We start from the raw sequence: 22,478 nt of genomic DNA, 5'->3' as shown, positions 1-22,478 counted from the left end.
CCTACCCTAAGTTTGATAATATTTATCACTTTATCACTTTAGCGGTCGATAAGTGTAGAATAGACCCACAGGTCAACCCAACACGCCGGGGCCCCCACAGCCCGGGCCCCTAGTCCTGTCAGTCTTCCCCAGCCATGACCTACACCACTCCGGAATTCGGGTGGACACCGAGATTTTTTTGACAGTTCCATTAGGGATTGGGTTTCTAAAAAAACCTGACATTAGTGTTTCGAAATTTTTGTGTTAGAAATTAAAATCTAAGAAATTTTTCTAAAAAGGGTGCTGGAGAATATTACAAATAATTTTTTTCAGGGTTTTTATTTGTTTAAGCCCAAGGTATAGTTTATTAGCTTTCAATTTCAATGTTTAAAATCATTCTGATAATTTTTATGTTTGGGGGGGTGCCAGGGCCCCTTAACCCCCCCCCCCCCTGGGTACGTCACTGTAGAATTAGGTGCTCGTTACATCAGAAAGTTCCAGAATCGTAAATGAATAGGTTGCGATGTCTTTAGAGATCGGACATGCTCTTCAAAAGGCAAAACACATAGGTTGAAATCATATGGGTATTTCGAGATTTTTTGTCATGGCTAATTTTCCAACTTTTAATATAGTATTTCTACCAAAGACTCCATAACAGGTTTTCAAAACAAATTCATGTACGTATTGTTGCAGGCTATTAATTTGGCCAAAGCATAAAATTTTCTCATGTTTTTGTTATAGGGGTTTAACACATACATTGTAGCACTAAAACTAGTATAAGACCAAAGAGATCCTTATTATAAAATGAGTTAGGTACCGTTGTAGTAAAGTAATTTTTATCCTACCAACAAGATAAACAATAGACCCTAACATATTTTGAAACGAAATCTTATAAATCAATTTGATGTTGTAAGGATAACTAAATTAGTCTGGTCTAGGATAGTTGTACGAAAAAAAAATTCTTGCAAACGTTTGGTTTATTTTAATGAGGATGTATTTTGCCAGAATGATGCGCTGAGAATTACGTGCAGTGCGCAATAATACTTAATTGAGAGAGCACCCAATTGAATGTCTATGTAATTGGCAAAAATGCAGGAAAATCATCTACTCATTTTTTTTGTATTTTTAGTCCAAAGAGAAAAACAAGCTTGAACAGTATTCTTTAAATAGTTTAAACACTTTTCATTAGGTACCTACATACTATCAGGGCTCGAAATGGACCGGAGTTCACCGAAGCACAACTCCAGTTCATGGAATCCCCGAGATTATCGCTCCATCTCGTGGAAAAAATAATATGATCGCCTAAGTACTCTAAGTTAGGTAGAATATATAACAAAACCTCTAACACACTTATTTTTATAAAATACACATAAAATTAATGTTTTTTTTTTCCATTTCGAGCGCTACCTGAATTATCTTTTGGTCGTTTAAACCTTCTATGTGACAATTATGTCAAAATATTTATTAAATATTTTTTATGTTTATTTATATTATAGGCACTGCATAGTTCCCCTCAATGTTTTACATAACACAAACGTTTGAACATACATAATTTTGAAAAACACTTTTGAGAAAATATATTATAACCAATAAAAAAAATCTTTTTTTTTTTTTAAGTAAGCCACCCGGCTGGAATCGAACCAGCATCTCTTGGGTTTACGCCCCGTCCGCACATTATCACAGCATACTACAAGGTGAAGTACTAATTGCGACAAATTTTAACTATTGTCCTTTTTAATACCTACTCATCAGCGCTCTTCGAAATCAAGATCAATCGGTTTTTGTTTATTAAATCAAAGCAGGACCTACTACTTCAATTATCAACCGACGTCACGGATTTCACAAACGTTTGAATCTATTTTAGCATGTCTAATTTTGATAAGACTGTTACATGACGTATCTCATGTAGTCATCACATCAGAGCTATCAGGCTATCACAAATACTCAATGATAACAAGCCCGTCACTACCTATTTTATATAAAAAAATATTGTGCTAATAAATTTTAATTTTGTCACATCGGAGGTTTAAACAGATAAACGGAGATGTAAAATTTCGGTATTTAATATAAAGCTACTGCAATTAGGGGGGAAATAATTAGTCAAGATTTATTCCACCTTGCGCGTTTGACCAAGAGAATAATATTATATAATAATTCGTGAAATGTAAGTCAATGGGTAAAAATGCCATTATCGCACTGCTGTATCGGTCACGGTTGGAGAACTCTATAGGTAGGTACTTCCTCTATCAACATTGCATGATCTTAGATTATATTTTTCCATATACTAAATTGGAAAAATCGGAAATAACTATTATAAATTTTAATCTTATTGTCGATTCAATCAGGTCACATGAATAATATATTGATGGAAAAATATATTATTTTTATTTGTAGTACCTACACAGGTATATTATATATCCTACCTGTATGTCATTACTTAAAATTAAATGTTTTTATGCGGCTAGAAATATTTAATAAGAATTATTACTTCGATACTATACATTACGTATATTATCCTAGGGATTGCAATACTACCGGTATTTAATTATTATTCGATACCGAAATATCTGTTTCAAAAATCTCAAATACCGGTTTTTTCGGTATTAAGAAAACATACACGATTATGTTTTTCGAAAATGAATTAAATGTAATTTTTTCATCACTTACTGTCATATCAATTTAGTGTATAAGTTTTATGCTGCCAAAACGCAAATAATATATTGACTGAAACCAACAAAACTTAAATAATATTAAAACAAAATCCCTCAAATATATAAAATTGTCGCGATGAATTAAAACATTTCAAAATAGAAAACATTCTTGGCAAGTATTCCCAATTATTCTATAACTATTGATCCAACGTTGATAGTACATACTGCAAACGTTGAATTTGAGAGAGATTTCCTATACCCGGGACTCATAGTATTAATTGTAAAAATGAGCAGTATTAAAATATTATAATCTATACATATTAATAAAGGTTAACATAATAAATATTGGTAGGTACTTTAGATTGCTATTAAATAGTGATTTAAATACATTTGAATAGTTATATTGATTAATATGTACTTTCCTACTTCTTTTTTCTATACTTAATATTTAGTTTCTGTAATTTAATTTAATTACCGGTATTGATACCGGTATTCAATAATAAATACCGAGATACCGGTATTGATATATTCATTCGGTATTGCAATCCCTAAATGGTCCCATAGACACTAAAAGACAAACCCCGCGACGAAATACTCTTTTCTACGTTGATTATGATTATTCTCTATTAATTAGAATAAAATATTGACGGCAATGAAAGGGCGGATGATCTGGCAAAGGAAGCTGGCCAATCAGGGATGACATATCAGTGGGTACCAGAACACCTGGACTGGAATGGGGCCATAAAGAAAATGTGCCAAAGCATGTGGAAAGATTTTCACCATGGGGCATCCCTAGAAAAGGGGAAATGGAGTAAGTCCATTTTACCATCCCCACGTTCGGTGCTCTGGTTTGTAGAGTCTCATTTGAAGAGAAATGAGCTTAAGCTGGTACTGAGGCTAAGAACAGGACACACAATGGGTAAAAGATTTGATGTCCTCATGGAAAAAAGCGATTCACAGCTCTGCGGTGAATGTGATGTTTTGGAAGACGTTGTACGTATAGCAGTACAATGCCCTAAATATGAACGACACAGAGTACAGCTGCGAATTGTGGATTTCTTTGAGAATATCGACGAATTGAAGGAACTGAAATTACCTAACGGGTGTGGAGTAATAAGCAACTGATCTCGAGTGTGGAAAAATATGCGATTAACTTAAACACGTGTCAAGAATACGTCATTATAAGCATGTCCTTCGTTTTGACAACTGCTCTCGGTTTATGAACTGACGCTCATTCAATATTGGCGTATTTGAAGGTTGCAATACACAACATTGCACGTCTACATTGTGTGTTTAAGTTTCGTGGGACACTCACACATTCAAAACTCTGCTTCAAAATGTAGTGTATTGAGATATAGCCTGTCTGAATTATATTTATTAATCTGGTCTGTGGATGTCATCGTTAAACAGCCGTTAGGTATATTTATTTTATGCATCAATAACACAATATGAATTGTTATTTCTAATATATCATATTATGACGAAAAAAAAATTAATGAAGCCAGATGAATAAAATCGATTTATATAATATGTAAATTAAATAAATTGGTTCGGCGAATTTTGACAAAACGAATTTATCCTTGCCCTTAATCTGAAATAATTGTATTTTTGGTTTTATCAAAAGAGATTGCTCGATCGAGAAGTCAATTTACAGATAGCCTTTCAAATTTTTAAAAAAATCCTCCAATAGTATTGTGCACAATGAAGTTGTTTATAATAATTCAAAATGGTAATAATTGAAATCGTACGATCGTGCCTCATCAGCGTTACAATAGTGGTAATAATTTATGTCTTTACCCCAGGTAACTCACTTTCCAAGGATTTCCAACCAATATTCGATTAGGTGAATCGTAAATGTTTTGAAGCAATATTGTTTTACTTAAAATAGAGTATTTTAGAATGTTTACCAATGACACATTTTAATTCTATTCACATATTTTATTTTCGATCAAAATCAACGTAGGGAATTCATTTTTTATATGCGTTATAAACAGTGATTGAAGACAGTGACGTCCCGTGGGGGTACTGGGGGGGGCTTGGGGGCGGCAGTCACTCACTTAAGTACTTAGTAATAACGAGAATATCTTTCCATTAAAAATTTCAGCTCACTGGTTGGAAGCAAAATGTATTAATTGGCATAAAAGGTTTATATCTAGTTTACTTCGGTTGCTTTTCGGCTTTTAGTGCGCACGAAAGTTGCGTTATCGAAGAGTCGCTCCGTCATTATGTCGATTATCGATTTAATAATGGCTAAACCTCTTAGATCTCAGGCTAAAAATATCATTACAAATATTGCCGAGTATGAAGATGGCAGCCATTGTATTACCAATAACGTCAAAAAAATCCTTACACTTGGGGAAAAAAATATTTATAAATTTAATTTTGTATATTTTTTTGTGGTAAGTATATATTTTGTTAGTAATGTATCCATAAAACACATTTCTTAGATATTGGAATACTGAAAGTATAAAACAATGGGGCGGCATTTAGTCTCTGCCTAGGGGCGGCATTTTGTCTAGGGACGTCACTGATTGAAGAAATTGATAATAATGCAAACCGGAAGAACATCTAATCGTATAATAATTAATAATATGTGGGTTTATTTTTTTCAATTTTAATTTCGTCATACAGAGAAAATAAAATATGGAAGTGCAGTGACATTATAATCAGTGATGTAGTAGTGCCCCAGCACTTCTTCAAAGAATTCTAATCAGTGACGGATTTAGGGACAGCTCGAGTCAGATTTTGAGGCCCCTATGATAATGAACATAAGTTTAAACTACCAACGTACCTAGCTAAAATTACAATGTAGGTACCTCTAGCTAGATTCACATCTGTACCTAACTGAAAATAATAATTATTGAAGGATGATCAATGAGAAAAATATTAGCGATTTATTTTATTGTGTACAAATACGTATTTGTTTCAGTGGTTATGTTATAGGGCGGTTTGATGTTAGTTGTAGGGATTTTGTTATGCTTTGGGTAATATCAAATGTGTGGGAAATACTTACGCATCTTTTGAAGATTTTGGTACAATTGGATTATTGCATGACTGGTTTGAGCTGTATCGAGGCCCCCTTTTATTTTTTTCCGACGAAATGATTGCATTATCTGCGTCAAAGAAAATCGCCGCTGGTTCTAATAATTAATATTATGTTGATATACTTAACAGTGTTTTAAAAATCCTAAAACACAACATTTTAACATAATCTCCACGTCTCGCACCTCCCGCCATGTGAGACATGTAGCGCGTAGATCGCTTTTGTAGCACCGCTGCAGGGTGAGAGAGGATTGGACACGGCTACAGAAGCCTTGAGGTTGTGAAAAAGGATAGGTACGGTGTGTCGCAATCTCTAGCCGCATCCGGAACACGTCGTGTCCCAGCCACGTGAAGCGTCCCTTCGTGACTACTTTACCGAGGGCTGCTCATGAGCTCGAGTGTTTGTAACGCGGTCGTATTAAATTCCTCCTAAAATTCGGCGGCGACATCGATTTTCATAGCTCAAAACAAGTGTACCGATAATAATTTTGCAAGTGAAATATTCGTGCTTAGGTCATGGAATTATTCGCCGTCCTCTGATTTGCGACAACGTTTAACAAAGTTGAAACAAAATAGTTGTTCCGTTATAAGCAGTGTATAATTATGTACAATTTTACAATACCCACTTACATTTACTGGTTACTATAATGCATACATCGTAGTATTTTAAATAGTAATTTTAATTTAGGTTACTATGTTCCAGTTTTCTTTATTTTTTCTGTTATTCATGGTTCACCGCCTCTTAATTATTTTAAACCCTTCCAAAGCCACCAAATATACGCTTTTATTGAGATAGAAAGAGAGAGAGAGAATATAAAAAAACGTGTGAGAATGTCTCTTTACTCAGTAGACCGAGTTTTAATACTTGAACAAGAGATAAATTTAACTTTTCACATTCCGAGCGACAACGCAATACATTTTGGGTGGGCCTGAGTGATGCGAATTTTATCACAGTTTATCGATATAATCGCAACATTGTTAGACATACAGTAGTTAGCAATGAAAAATAATATATCACAAGGCTACTATATTTTTTGTATAATCGTGAGTGCTTGTTAAACTTAGGTTCGCGAGGTCATTATAAAATGAAAATATAAATCCTACTATAGGGTAAATATATATCAATAGACAAATAATAATGTCTTATCATTTCTCGACTATTTTCGATTCTTGAATTGAAGAATATTTTGATTCTCGATATTGGTTTACTTATTGATTTCTCAAGATCTCGAGAATCCTCGAGATAATTTCAATAAAGAGTATTTTTGTGAAAGGATTTTTAGTTCCATATATCACTATTCTCTGCTACGCTTACCGTTGATCTTTCCTTGGATGACAAGGATGATGTATGTATGCCCTCCCATAATATGGCCAGGGTACTTACTACACCGCATTTCATGGCTTAAGAACCTCTGTGATTAATACGACTGCAGTTTCACCGAACAGTTTCGGGTAGAGACCGATAAGTTTAACGTGAGGCTCCGCGGCGTAGCTGCCGCGCAATAGATAATCCTGTCGGTCTCTAGCAGATAATAATTCAAAGATCTCCCTGATGATGGCCAAGCGGCGACCTCCATTAAACGATGGCACGATAAGAAGAATATCACTGATAATATGTATTCTGTATCATGTCATAATTATTGGTAAACAGATCAATACAATGGTCAAAAATCCAATATCAGAGACTACTCCATCATTTAGATTGATTTAAAATAATAATAATAATATATTCTTTTTAGAACTACAACATGTTACGAGGCCGAATGACAGAAGTGTAGCAAAACAGTAGTGTTGTAGTAGAAATGAAACAATCACATAATCTATTTAGTCTAATATATATTTCTTTATGACCATGAAATGAAGATACTTAGATGATATTTTTTGATTAACAATTGGCCGGTTCAAAATTATTTATGGATCAAGTCCATCAAAATGAATCCTGAGATATTTGGACCTAAAATTAAAACTCCTTTTGTAAAATTCAGGAATGTTTTCCGCTGTATATTCTTACCATATTTTGACAGTACATGGATCAATTAAAATAAAATAGTCGAAACATAAAGTATAGTCAGACTTTATTAATATTATCAAATTCGTGTTAGCAAATTTATACTGCTGAAGGAACTGTCAAAATGGACACGATTCACATTCAATTTGATGTCTTATCAATACTAGTATGTATGCGGAAAATTGTACAGCTACAATTATTGTGATATTAACACACAATATAGAAATCTGTTTTATCTAGTCACTGAAACAAAAAAAAACGAATTTTATGAAAATTGGACTTGATCCATAATTGTTGTGAACCACCCAATTCGTACTTGGTGTCGTAAATGAACCCCCTCATGTTTAATACTATCTTTATGTATTTGGTAGTCAACTTAGAAATAATATAATATATCATTGAAGGTACCCAATAACAATACAATAATTAGGTACCTACGTAATGATTTATGGATGCTTTTAGAATATAATATATACCTACAAAATAATATAAGTCAGCCAACCTAAACATTTTATATTTTAAAAATATTCAAGGATCAAAAATGAGTCGAAATAAAATAAATATTCTAAGCAAAATAAATATCGATGCATGCCTAAAAGTTTGAGAACCATTACTTGGATTTGGTTTGCATTGTAAATTATTTACAAATTCTTATAAGATCGTTGCTGTGATGAATCATTTAATAGATATAAAATTATTTACGTGACAATATTTGATTGATATTTATTTAAAATTTAAACTAAACTATTTACTAATTTGCACATAAATTAAAGGTTTTACGTGATATGATGCACGCATAACATGTAAGACAAGGCAAAAATACATTTCAAACGATTTTTATTCAGACACTGACTTTTTAATTGGCTCTACAATCCGATGTAGGCAGACGCGCACACAAAGGGTGGGTTTTCCGGTCCAAGCCCCCCGAAAATATACTAATTCGTCAAGACCTCATGACTGAGGATCGTAACCTGATTGGCTGTTAAACAGCTTATGAACGGATCGGCCCCACTCTTAGACTATAGATACATCTAGACGCCACCCGTTGCATTGCTAAATGAAGCCGCGTGCCTTGCTTTGGTTTGTGAGCGAGCGAACGCATTCGTCTACAAATGTTCGAGACCATAGACCATTTCGCTAGTGCTCGCCCAAAGTGCTCGCACTAGACGCTCAGAATTAAAATATAATTTTCTATTTTTTTTACGTTATATAGTATTTTTAAGCGGTCAAAATGCAACCATTAGATAAAGATATCCATAATTTAAGTTATTTTAAAGAAACACTAGGTCACTGATATTAAAATATATAATAAAATACAAATAAATTATCACGAACATGTATCAACTTACTTATGAAACGTAAACCATCTTCTTGCTTATCAGTACGGCTACCACATTTTAAGACAAGACACAGAACCATCTTTTCTACTTAATTAACCAAAAATATTTACCACTGACTTTATGTTTAACACAAAAAATATCAATTTTAGCAACACGAGCTCGCAAGTTATCGACGCTATGTGAAGCGTTTCGCCCCAATTTGATGGCGATACTTTTGGAAACTGGCTTGTAGCTAGTAGACCTTTTATCTTACTCTAGCGCGTGTCGCAGAGATTGTAAGGGTGCCGAATACTTTCTCACTCGCACTCATGCATCGTTTTTGTTCAGGCCTTGGCCCCACTCCTTTCGGCATTCTTTTACACGCAAGACCCGTGGAACCTACTCATAAAATTGGTGCATATTAGGGGCATCCAATGTTAGCTTTAATATTCTAATGCGGCATGTCTCAAAGACAAGACAGCGCGGACGACACAAACGGACACTAATTATTATTATGGCCTTTAAGCCAGGCACATTCGGATGTGACAACCAGCAATAACTCCTAGATAACACCATTAGTTATGATCTGCAGGCCAGGTGTGTATCGCTAGACTCCCAGTGCTGAGTGTCCGGACATGGGGAATGTAGCTGGCAAAGTGCGGTATTCCGCGGATACTGCGGATGATGAGAATCTTGGTCGCCTCACGAAAAATATACCATAAACCGCCATTGACTGTTAAAAACGGCAGAAGTTATGTTGCCAGGATTTTTTAATACTTCGATTGTATTTTTGCAATCAGATTGCGAAAAATACGCGTCTTTTTAAGGTAATAAATACTTCTTGGCGAAACAACTACATCATCTACTTTACTGGCAATCATAGACAATATTCAGTAGATACGACGTGCTAGTAATGACCTATAGTCTAATCGTTGTACATAGAGTCGACACGGTGACGACTTTCTTTGTCGCACATGACGTAAACAATTCGTCAGAAGTTTTAAAACGGTCCTCGAAACGGTTCAAACGTGTCATGTAATTATTATATTTTCAGATATAATATATAATATTATCTACTTACTATAAATTCTTAGTTATTAAACATTCTAATTATTGTACATCCATAATTTTGAAAACACTTCTGAGAAAATAATATATTATAACCAAAAAAAAAATCTTTTTGAAAAAAGCAAGACTCAGACTAAGGAAGGAATCGAACCTGCATCTTTCGGGTATCGCGCCCATGCACATAGAACCACTATGCTAAATGAGTCAAACTTAATTGTGACAAATTTTAGCTGATGGCTTTTAATACTCACTGAAGCGCTTTCCAAATTGAGCTACTATTGGCGATCGGCTTTTGTATTTTTTGAAATCAAAGTAGTTATTACTTTAATTATTAACCGACGTCACGGATCACTCCAATGTGTTATCATGGTCATCTTCAATAGTTGTTATTTTTAATTATGTACAGTATGTGTTTCTAGGGAAGAGAGACATTGATAATCATTTTACTAAATACCTACCCGCCTAATACGTTTATGTTCATAGTAGTGAAGGTAGCTCAAAATCAGTCAGTGTCTCGGGCTTACACTTCCCTAAGCCCAACACCGAGTCTGGAGATGTAAAATACGAAATTAGAGTCACTAAAAACAATTTTCTTTAAAAAAAAAAAAAAAAAAAAAACAATTAATAATAGAACAAGTATGCAATCAATAAGAATTCGCCCACATTCGAATCCTGGGTCTGGCAAGTACCCAGCTACACACAGTGGCGCACCCAGGAATTATTATTGGGGGGGGCCCAAGAAGTAGAATGTAAATTAGTCCCATAGGCTCTTTTTCTTCTTCATATAAATATTTTTACATATTTTCACAATACATGGCGATATACATAGGGACATTTTCAACTAGTTGAAAATGTCCCTCTGAGGCGGACGAAACCGGTCCTAATCTATTTAATAAAAGTAGAATAAGTACTAAAAAAAAAATTACGTTTTATTAAATTAAAACAACAATACAATATTTATTCCGAATTTCACCGAAAAAAATGTTCTTTTGATTTACACCACCACCGTAGTGGGTGTAGTCGTTCTTTTCGCAGAATGTTGCAGATTTTTGGTATTTTAATATTTAGGTTCCAACATATTAATTGAAAATGGACAAAAAAGTATTATTGCCTTTAAATTATACACAACCTACTCAATACAACACAGCCTTATATCTCGTTTATCGGTCTTTTGTCTATTGCACTCGGTGTACCTACACCATGGCCCCCACATCCTGAAACGGGCCCTCAGGCTAAGGCAGTGGTCGGCAAACTGCGACTCTTTGGCCCTTTGAGTGCGGCTCTGCCACAGATGCTCTCTGTCAAAGAAAATGGAAGAGGATAACCATAAATGTAATGTTGAGTAGACCGAGACTTCGCGTTTATTCAAAACTTAAATGGCTTCCCGACCTGTATTTATGTGTAGGGAAAAATTGACGCATTCAAATTTAGAGAGATACTACAACTAAAAACTAGTAATTTTGCGCTAAATATTCTGTCGATGATGCAAGGAAGAAAGCAGCTGAGGAGAAGAGTCAAGAAAAATAAAGTTCTGTATTTAATTAGGTACTGAATAAAATCTTTCAACAATGTTAATATTGCAAGTTTTGTGGTTAGTAAAAAGATTTCCAAGAGAGGAAATCAAGAGTAAATTGAGAAATCGATTTATTGATGAGAACCTGGAATCGTGCTTAAAATTAAATCAACAACATACGAACCTGACTTACCCAAACTTTACAAGGAGATGCAAGGCCATTATTCATATTGAAATTGTCAGTCATTGTCATGATTCAATTGTATGGATACCTTACTTACAATTTAATTTTTATTAATAAATAAGATCATTATTACGTATGATATTCAGTTTTATTCAGTGTACCTACCTATAATTTAATTAGGACTTTAACTAAACTACCTACGTATATAATTTAAGTTTAAGAAATTTGGCTCTCAAAAGAAATGTCAATCGTTGTACTGTTGATATTTGGCTCTATTGACTAATGAGTTTGCCGACCACTGGGCTAGGGTATTTGACGGGCCCCCTATCCACCGCTTAGATTAAAGGCAGTGTGAAACACTACATTAACGTTTTTCAAATTGTGTTTTAGTTCAAATTGAGGGTACTTATACAGTGAATTATTGGCGATTTTCAGTACGTCATCTACTTTAATAATGGAGCTGTCAACACATAATAATCAGAAAATATATTGGATATTTATGTAAATTAAAATGTTCATAGTCATGAAGTATATTAGCGCCGCAGGCGACATTTTTTACTATTAAAGCTAATTTATGATATGTGTTTATCTCACTTATCTGGTCAACCCGACACGCCGGGCCCCCCACAGCCCGGGCCCCCAGGCTAGACCTGTCAACCCTCCCCAGCCATGACATATACCACTCCGGAATTCGGGTGGACACCGAGAATTTCATTAGGGAGCGGGTTTCTAAAAAAACCTGATATTAGTGTTTCAAAATTTTTGTATTAGAAATTAAAATCTAAGAAATATTACTAAAAAGGGTGCTGGAGAATTACAAAACATTTTTTGCAGTGTTGTTTGTCTAAGCCCAAGGTATAGTTTATTGGCTTTCGATTTCAATATGTAAAATCATTCTGATGATTTTCATATTTTGGGGGGGGCCAAGGCCCCCTGCCCCCCCCCCCCTGGGTGCGCTACTGGCTACACATATTGTTTTTCAATTTGTACATGAGTTAGAGTATGGACCTAATAGGTTGAGCAAGTGGCTAACATCAATTTCTCGTAAAAACGAAATCTAGGCAAATCGAAGCCCATATCATCATATTAGGATCGTACATCATAAAAAAAATACATTTACTAACTAACAGTGTTAAGTACAGTATGACGCCATTTCCCAAGCGTCCTTCCATGCCACTGCAGTGCGTAGATAAATCTTTTTTTAGCATCTTTGTAGAAACAGTGTACCTACACTACGTCATAATATTATATGAATATATCGGTAAAAAAATACTGACACATCGCTCTGTTTGTGTATATGGTGTATCGAAGTCATCAGTGTTTACACAATAATAAAAAAATCTATCTGTAACACCATTATCTGTTAGTAAGTAAGTATACAATTCATAATCGGAATCTGTGTTAACTGTATTGCAAACAATGAAAATAGATCGTTGTTATGTCGTTCTCATTTAGTTAGCAGGCAGGGTCAGTTTAATAATATTTTTAATTTAATGACATAATAATACAATATGGATAATAGTGACTTTTTTGAAATCGCAAATTTATATTATGAAAAGAATAAAATAATAAGAATATCTCAGATTTAACAAGATATTTAAAAGGAATCAATCATTATATTATATTCCAAAAGCTTCTCGTCTTACATTGCCTGGCAAAACTGATGAGATATCGTGGGTCTACGACGATTCAGCGACGGGACAACTGGGCGCTACGCAATCGAATGAAATTCAAAAATAATTACAAGATAAAATGAACTTTTTATATACCACGTTTTTAAATTTTATGTTGAATCATATAAACTTGACAATTCTATGTATTAATAATTACTTTTTTTGTACTTGATAGAAGTACTGAATAAATATAGAATACTGAAATGTCATTTTGAAATTTCATATTGATTTCCATAGTAACGCACGTATATATTAATAATTTAGTTGCTAGGACCCCATTAGCAACCAATAATAGTGTTTTACTTTTTACGATTTTTTTCCGAAATAACTTTCCATACAAAACAGAATTAATTGAAAATGAATTCAATTCTGCTTAAAGATGACTAAAAGTATTAAAAGAATGCATTGTCATCGTGTTCTGATATATTCTAAAAGTTTCAAATGTCTAGCTAGTCGGGAAGTTAGTTAAAAATCAATCGATTGCCAGATTTGAATTGGACAAACAAGAAAAATATTGTACTGGACAAACAAAAATACGAGCTAATAAAAACGTGGTAATAAATAGACGTTCGTGAACTATGTATAGGTGCTTTTAAAATATATATTTAATACTTGGTGAGAATTTAAATTTGCACACGTAAATTATGATTTCAATTGTCCAATGTTTAAGTTCCAACGAGAGGAGAGCAAATTTATTTATTAACAAACCAGTTAAGACAAAAATGAGCTTCATAAGCTGGACGCAATATTACAATATAATATTATGACAGTTCGACGACTGATTTTCAAGGTAAATTTGGATAATCTGGTAGCGTTGTTCAAGCGTTGCTCTGTTCATGATGATTTTCCAGACTATACAGATCACAGCTTGGTTTGACAACACAAACATAGACCACACTCGATATTGATCGTGTGAAGCATCAGTGGTTTTTGACGCTTGGGAATGTATCAGGAGAAGATACCCAAGACTGAGGTCACCACACATTTAAGTATGATTTGACTGATTTTACTGAGTTTCTTATAAAAAAGTGCTCGTGGGAGAGAGAAGCACGATGAACTAACAAAAAAGAATGATTCTAGTTAATAAATTTATTAAGTAGGTACCTATACAAAACAAAGCTAAAACAATACTGACATACAAAACTATGTGAAGAGATTATTACGTCCGCAACGTCTCGGTTTGACAGTTTAACCTTTCGAAAGTTCTATCTAAGCAAAAATAAAAATTCATTCTATGGATAGCCACCCAATATGTCTCCAATTTATTCCGCCTACTTCTCAAAATACGGACGGCGCTCTATGATGGACTTACAGCTAGTCAACCGTCTGCTGCTGGAATGATGCGATGGGCCGCGATAGTTTTAGGAACGGTTCTGTTGGGAAAAATACATCTTTTCCCATTACAGATTAAGTCAATCCGCAAACAGAAGTAGATTCAAAACCAATTTACACAATGTATGTATTGTGATAAGAAGACAATCTACTCGCTAATCAAACAACTAAGTAGCTCTGCATAGTCAATGGAACGTAGTATTAGACCTTGTTATAATAATCAACTCTGCCTAAATCAGGAGATATTACTATATTCGGTTCTATTTTGCCGGCAAAATCACTGGATAATTATAATATTAATTCAAGACACCGCCGCGCCGTACAACATTATTGTTTGACGCACCACATTATAGTGGAATAATTACATTTATATAATATAATATATTATATTAGTAACGAAGGGTAGAGCTAGGCTGTTAAGATCAGACATAAATGTGTACACTAAACTTTGTCACTCATGCGTATTTATTTTCACTGAACTAAGACTACAAAGTCCAAATAGTGTTGGTTAGTATTTTTTAACACTGCCTAAAAAATATTCTTCTATCTACAAAATATCTAAAATTATGCTATTAAAATAAATTAAATCATACGAGTATAATAATTTTAGATATTTAATAGATAGAAGAATATTTTTTTATCGATTATGGTTCGGTTAGGCAGAGTTTAATGAATTTTAAAACACTAACCAACACCATATCTGTAATATGTGTTCTTAATTCAGCGAAAACAAATAAGTATGACTAGAAAAAATAAGACTATTTTTGTTGGATCTCCACAGCTTACCTCCATAATGGTGGTTTGGTTAGGCAGGGTTTAATTGAAATTTAAAAACTAATAAGCACTATCTGCAATAATTTGTAGTCTAATTTCAATGACAACAAATACGTATGACTGTATCTTAACAGTCTAGGAATCTGTTATTCGACCCAGTTTTAATGAATGAACGGGATAGATCTTAGTAGTATTTTGTTGTAGAGTTACACAAGTTTCTTACCATTGTTAATAATTGATTCGTTGCTAATTTTGATAACATGAATGACATAAAACGTGACCTTAGAAATGTGGTTTATGATAAGCTGTGATAAAATCAAACACACTTGACATAATAAATACTTTCACCAAAACACACGAGTGAATCATTTTTATTAATAAACAATATTTTTATTTGTTTATAATTAATTAATTTAAATAATGATTAGCAGCGGACACACTTACGACTGAACCATAGCATTATTTTAATAATAAAAAATAGCTGTATATCAAGGCCTGAACAAGACTACAAGTACAATGTGTAGATAGTGTTTAATTACTTCTTAAAATTCAATTAAACCCTGCATAATCTAAACCATAGTAGATAATAGAAAATTATGCCATTAAACTTTACATAATTTTAGATATTTTATAGATAGAATAATTAGTAATGTTTTTTTATCGATTATGGTTTGGTTGGGCAGGGCTTAATGAAATTTATAAATTTTAAAAATTTACAAGCACCATCTGTAATAATATGTATTCATATATTCTTAATTCAACGAAAATAAATAAGTATGACTGCTGAAAAAGTGTGCACTAGTTTTGTCGAATCGCCCATAGCATACCTACCTAAACTATTGTGGTTTGGTTAGGCAGGATTTAATTGATTTTAAAAAAAACTAACCAACACTATATTATGCAATTTATAGTCTTAGTTCAGTGCAGTGACGTCCCGTGGGGGTAGGCAGATTGAGCGTCGCTTGAGGGCGGCAGTTACTCAAAGGGCGGCAAATCGAGGAGAATCATTAGGTATATATAGAAAGCTACCTAAAATTAGTAATAACGGAAATATCTTCCCATTAAAAAAATCAGCTCACTGGTTGGAAACAATTAATTAATTAGGTAAGTACTATATAATTTTCAACAGGACTTTATTTTTTTGTCAGGTTCGCAATGTCTAGTTTACTTCCGTTGTCCTTGAACGTCACGTTCTTCACAGTCACTCGCGAGTTATGGAAGTTGTCAGGTGTATTTTTAAATGTACATATCTGAAACCGTAGACTCGCAATATTGTCTATTGAAGCAGATATGGCATTTAAGTTAGATTTAGTAGTATAGGTAGATACCTATATCTTGTTAGTTATGTATCCATACAACACAATTCTTAGATATTGGAGTCATGACAGAATGATAAAAAGTACTGTATAAAAAAATGTGGCGGCATTTTGGCACTGCCTAGGGGCGGCATTTTGTCTAGGGACGTCACTGGTTCAGTGACAACAAATATGTATTATGTACTGCCAAAGTTTAGTGTACGTCGTGCACGTACACTATTTATGATTGGTTGATCTTGATTTTTAAAAATAACCAGCACTATCTCCTAATTGTATTCTTAGTTCAATTAAAACAAATAAATACGACTGACAATGTTTGGTTTGCATTATTTATGTCGAATCTTAATAGGTACTTTACCTCCATCTCTCGCTACTGCTCTATAATAGGTATGTCGAATCTCCACAGTCTACCTCCACCCTTCGCCACTATTGTTTAGCTAAGAGCAAATGTTGCTAAGATTAAAAGGGGGTAATAGTGTAACTGTACTGTATCAGCTGATCAGAGATACCAGATGGAATATATAAGTTATGACGTTTTTAAACGTAGCCCATTTAAAATTTTCACATTTACTCGAATCAAAACATAACCCTTGTTCCGGCTCAATACCTTGGTGTCAAGTAAAGATTTTGTTTTAAAAAAGTCTAATTCATTTTAAAATATATTTTATTTTGTCAAATATTTTTTTGTTGTGTCTATGAAAATTGTAGGTTTTTAAAAGTAAAGGGTATTTTAAATATGGGGCTGATGACGGGTGGGTCTTGTCCTGTTACCATATATGTATAGGTTCCATCAGATTTTACAGAATATGTCAACGGTGGATCGTTTGTTTAAAAAAATGGTTGGGATTTACAACACTAAAGATTCATTTTCAATCTGGTGAAAAGTTTATGCACCTGACTTCAAATTTGTCGGAAAATTAGGAATGTTAAATACTTCAACACGCGCCATCTTGCCATTTACTGAATATTTGTTTCTTTTTTGTTTTCAGCTGTCGAGATTGGGCAAGGCGCCAGAATACTGGAAACACTGGAATCCGGCAAAATACAACGCATCAACGGATAACCAATCTCTAAATAAACCTGTTGTAGCCAATATTTCAAATATTTTTCAAATACAACTTATCTTAATCAAAATTAAACTATGGAACAAACATAAAAAAAAATAACTAATTTATAAATATATAAATCCTTAATTTTTCATAAACTTTCATATTTAAAATGTGAAAAAGTGAATAATGCCGTAATTGGCTAAAAATCGATCTTACTTTTACCAAATCCTAAATTAATCGACTATAAAATAGTTACCTACTGCCTTTTTTTAAATCTACTTTATTTACAAAAGTTTTTAATAATTTTATTTTATTATAAATAATACGCATAACGAAATAATTTTATTTAAATTACATTGTTTTAAACAAAATATTGTCTTTTAGATAAATAATTTAAATATTATATAATTACTTAGTTCAAAAAAATAGTAGAATTTAAATTGTGTTGATTGTTAAAAAAATGTGAGTGCATTGAGAGAAACTCTTTCTTTAGTAATTTATTAGGCTGAATCAATAAAATCTTTGATCAGAGCTGGGATGAAAATCGGTATTATCAACGGTACGTGAAAGCTCCTCGACTGAAGCTTCCAAAGCTGTGCAGATCACCTCTGCACCATTCGATTCGTGATAAAGCTTTTGGGGCTGATCAATGTGCAAAGATACGGCGATGGCAATCGTCAGTACGCCCCTATCCGAGGATCAAGAGACGCTGTACGAGAGTGAGCAGAATAGTGATGTTACATTCGTGGCTGGATTGGGGTGCGATACATGGCGGTTTCCCGGGCACAGGTCTGTCCTGGCCTCGGCTAACCAAGTCTTCTATGCTATGCTGTATGGGCCAATTGCGCATAGTGAGGATGTCATATACATCAAGGACGTTGACAAAAGGGCATTCGAGCAGTTATTGAGGTAGGTAATTAATTATTTATGTTTGTGTATTAATACATATATGAATAGGTGCTACGCCACTGTTGTGGACGAGAAGAAAATTAGATATTAACAAAATTCTACTCTCTCGCTCTACTGTGACTGTCTTCTTGACGTCTGAATCTCAAATATCAGTTATCTTTGAAGATGGTTTTTAAGCCTGAAACTGCTCGTCAGTTTAATGAAGAACTATTTTAACTCGCATTTGAAATATTTTACAGAAGTAATTTTTGAAACAGCCTTCTTAAGTTATTTATTACTTATATTATTATTATTTATTTCTTTTATATTATCATTTTTTTCAGCAAATCTACTAACTTCTGATATATATTGTATACATTTATTTATATAAATAATAAATAATAGAAGTAGGTTGTTTCAAAGACCCTTCTTCTAAAAAAATCAAATGTGAGTTAGAGTTTTGCATTCATCTGACGAGCTGTCAATATAAATGATTCAAATTTAGAATTTAAAAAAATATATATTCTAAACTCTCTCTCCCCTTTCACTGTCATATCCCAGCATTGGGGCATAGGCCAAGCACAAGTTCGCGCCACTTCCCTCGGCCCACTGCCAACTCTTTGTTTAAAAAATATTCATAAGACAAAAATGATGTTCTCAAAAGTAAATTAAGTACCTGCATACGTACATACGTATTGTTTTCACTATAATCTCACTTTTAAACTAAAAATAATATCTGATATTTTAAGTTTTATATTTTTTTCCAGGTATTTGTACGGGCAACGAGTAGAATTTAAATCCGTGGCCACAGCTCGTGCGACCCTGGATGTGGCGCACAAGTACATCTGTCCTGGGCTGGTGAAGGAGTGCGTGTCCTACTTAGACTTACACCTCACCCCCTCCACCGTGCTGGAGGTCTTCCAGGACCTACGCCTCTTCTGCTCTCACGTACCGCCACCGGGAACAGCGCCGTGCGCCCCCACCCTCAACTCTATCACGTCGACCCCCATGACGGAATTCTGCGACTCCCTAATGCACAATTGCCTACTATTCATCGACGAAAACGCCGATGAAGTCCTGGAACAAGAGATCATAGAAGAATTAGGATACGAAGACGTGGCGATAATTGCACCAAGAGACAGCTTAAAAGTCAACTGCGAAATGAAACTATTTCTTGCTTTGAGTAAATGGTGCAACAGTGAATGTAAAAAGCGACAGAAAGTACTTACTTCAGAAAATCGACGCCAGGTTTTGGGAGCTCTTAGTTATTCTGTACGATACTTATTAATGACAGAACAAGAATTTACAACAGGACCACAGGCTAGCGAGTTATTAAAACTGGACGAATGCAATTTAATCATCAACCATATGAGAGGCAATCAAAATTTTCAACTTACATATAAGCAACAGGAAATGCTAGACAGATTTGGAACTTCTCGTGTGGGTAATTCTCAAATTAAGCCAGTACATCTGAGTGAAAGATCAATTTCGAAGGAACCAGTTGAGGTCGACAGTGGAGCAGTTTCTGATGGAAAATCAAAAAAGAAGAAAACTAAAAAGAAGAAAGAATCTAAGAAAGGAAAAAAAATTGAGGCAGAGTCTGACGTAAACTCTGGTGGTTGCAGTTGTGCTTGTTTTGGAAACGGTTTAGTGCGAGCACTTCTTTGTGTCTTTGATTAAATTCGTATTAATAATATATTATAAATGTAAATAAATATAACTATGCCCAAATATTTAAAAAAATATTAGAAAGTTGATAGTCATAATATTTAAGTGTGCACTTTTATTCCGTTCCAAATTATCGAATTATTGAATTCTGATATATGTATGACAAGAGCTTTCGCGCTTAACTTTTCAATCAAATTGGCTTTTCAGAAAATTATTCAAAATTAAATTTATTGTCTCCGAGAGCTATTTTGTCGCGAAGACGTTAAACGGTTAATTTATTAAAACTTTTTGCACTGTGTTGAATTTATTAGATTAATTATTTAATCAAATTGTAGTTATCAAAAATCGGAAACCGGTCGTTGGCACCTATATAATATGTATTGTATTAGTATATTATATACTTTAAGACTTACTAGCTATAAACACTTTTGATTGTTATTACTTACTCCATAATTATCAAAAATGATAAAAAAAAAACACTTTATTATAGATCTTACAGACCCAAATCGGCGTTTATCTTGCCAGATTTAGTATGTTTTTAATAGCATCTAGCTTGAAAAAAATATTCATTTGATGTAAGGCGGTAAATCTATTGTTTTCCGATACCTACCGAAAATAGTTTACAACCTAGTACGCCAAATTTGCTTGTAAATCAACATCCTGGCCTTTTTGTTTTAAGTTTGTTCAACCAGCTGTTCGGACTATCCAACCTGGTCGCCACAAATGCTAATTGTGTGGCATTTAGAAAATTTGCGGCGTCATACTGCCAAGATGAAGATCTCTTCACTTGTATTAGATTTTGTTACATACTACAATTTTTAAATATTGCCTCTACGTGGTCATTTCTCCCACATAAACTCAGTCAAAGCACATTTGAGTGCATGACGACCCCACTCTTAGGTCCTGAGACATTCCTAGTCATAAAAAAATGGTTCACATTCTAACATAGGATCCCGTGATACGCCCGATTAAAACCGGGTGTAGTGCGGGGCGGTGTGGTTTAGTGGGGACATTAACTTCAATGCTGACATTTTTTCCCTTATAATATAAGCGATGACCAAATTCCATACACAAAATTTTATTTGATAATAATTGTAAATTATTCTTCAATCTTTCACGTGAAAGCAAAGTTCAAAAAAACAGCTTATTTAAAAAAAAACTGGTTTCAAAAATCTTATTTTCTTGTAATCGTCAGTGATATTGTAATCACATAGTTTCATTGATATTTATTTTAATTTCAAACCTTCCAAAAATATGTACATAATGTTATTGGTCTAAACCAGCTACAAAGGCTGTCTTTTAAATCCACAATAGCGAACAAATCCCGTACCTACCCATTCAATTTCACAACGATGTGAGTTACGATGTATCTATAGTCTAAGGAGTTACGCTTTTTAATTTAGACATGGATGGCACATAAAAAGCATGTAGGACTTACTGACAATATTTTAAAGAATATTTTAACGTTTATCTCCATATATTATGTATTAATAATATAATGAATTTTATTGTGAATATAACAAAATAATATTGCTTTGCAGTATAATCAGTGATTTCTCGGGTATAATATTATTATGTATGAAGGTCCCTGGATTAGTGTTACTCATATTTCCCTCTGAGCCCAGTACGATATCCTTTAATCCGACGGCTCCGGGTTCGACCCGGTGAGGTCACAGTACATTTATGTGATTTTCTTAGCCTAGGTGTTTATAATTGTTTCACTTCAATTACTAACTACACTACCTACTCTCATTGGACAGCATGGCCTGTTGTAGTGTTAAAAAGAATATAATATGTAGAATATATTTTATGTTTTCTTTTATCTTTGATTTTTAATATCGTAATCAGGTTTAATCAAAACATATAAAATTCGATTAGGTATAATATAAAAATAATCTTTTTGTCGAAATTTAATCGCCTGTACTCATTATCAACGATTGTTTCGTCTGTTTACATTATTATGTTTAAATAATATTTCCCCTCAAGTTATTTATCGAAATATTTTCAATTCAAA

At 33.7% G+C, this 22,478-nt stretch overlaps 1 protein-coding gene and 1 long non-coding RNA gene across 3 annotated transcripts in view; both read left to right on the top strand.

Moving 5' to 3' along the window:
• Positions 1-18,040, top strand: part of LOC147063324 (uncharacterized) — a 60,556-nt gene extending 42,516 nt beyond the window's left edge. The window contains exons 2-3 of one of the 2 annotated variants that reach the window (XR_015072051.1): positions 1,597-1,673; positions 17,849-18,040. This is a non-coding gene — a long non-coding RNA (uncharacterized LOC147063324). The remainder of the gene's footprint in view (positions 1-1,596; positions 1,674-17,848) is intronic. The other variant, XR_015072052.1, reaches the window with a different exon arrangement.
• A 272-nt stretch (positions 18,041-18,312) lies between these two features.
• Positions 18,313-20,916, top strand: LOC147063323 (BTB/POZ domain-containing protein 6-like). Its single transcript, XM_085959380.1, has 2 exons — positions 18,313-18,817; positions 19,564-20,916. The coding sequence occupies exons 1-2, from the start codon at positions 18,558-18,560 to the stop codon at positions 20,474-20,476; spliced, it is 1,173 nt and encodes a 390-aa protein (XP_085815506.1). The 5' UTR covers positions 18,313-18,557; the 3' UTR covers positions 20,477-20,916.
• Positions 20,917-22,478: the final 1,562 nt, after the last annotated feature.

Source organism: Rhyacophila brunnea, unplaced genomic scaffold (assembly GCF_057557595.1).
Source record: "Rhyacophila brunnea isolate RB1 unplaced genomic scaffold, BYU_Rbru_1.0 scaffold_9, whole genome shotgun sequence".
NCBI classification, from domain to species: domain Eukaryota; kingdom Metazoa; phylum Arthropoda; class Insecta; order Trichoptera; family Rhyacophilidae; genus Rhyacophila; species Rhyacophila brunnea.
Note: the sequence above shows the minus strand (reverse complement) of the source record. Positions and strands in the feature narration are given on the sequence as shown.

What these genes read in the sequence shown, in the direction of transcription:
- LOC147063323 (XM_085959380.1), top strand. Translation starts at nt 18,558, where the DNA reads ATGTGCAAAGATACGGCGATGGCAATCGTCAGTACGCCCCTATCCGAG. An exon ending in GCATTCGAGCAGTTATTGAG is followed by an intron (nt 18,818 to 19,563) that starts GTAGGTAATTAA and finishes ATTTTTTTCCAG; the next exon opens with GTATTTGTACGGGCAACGAG.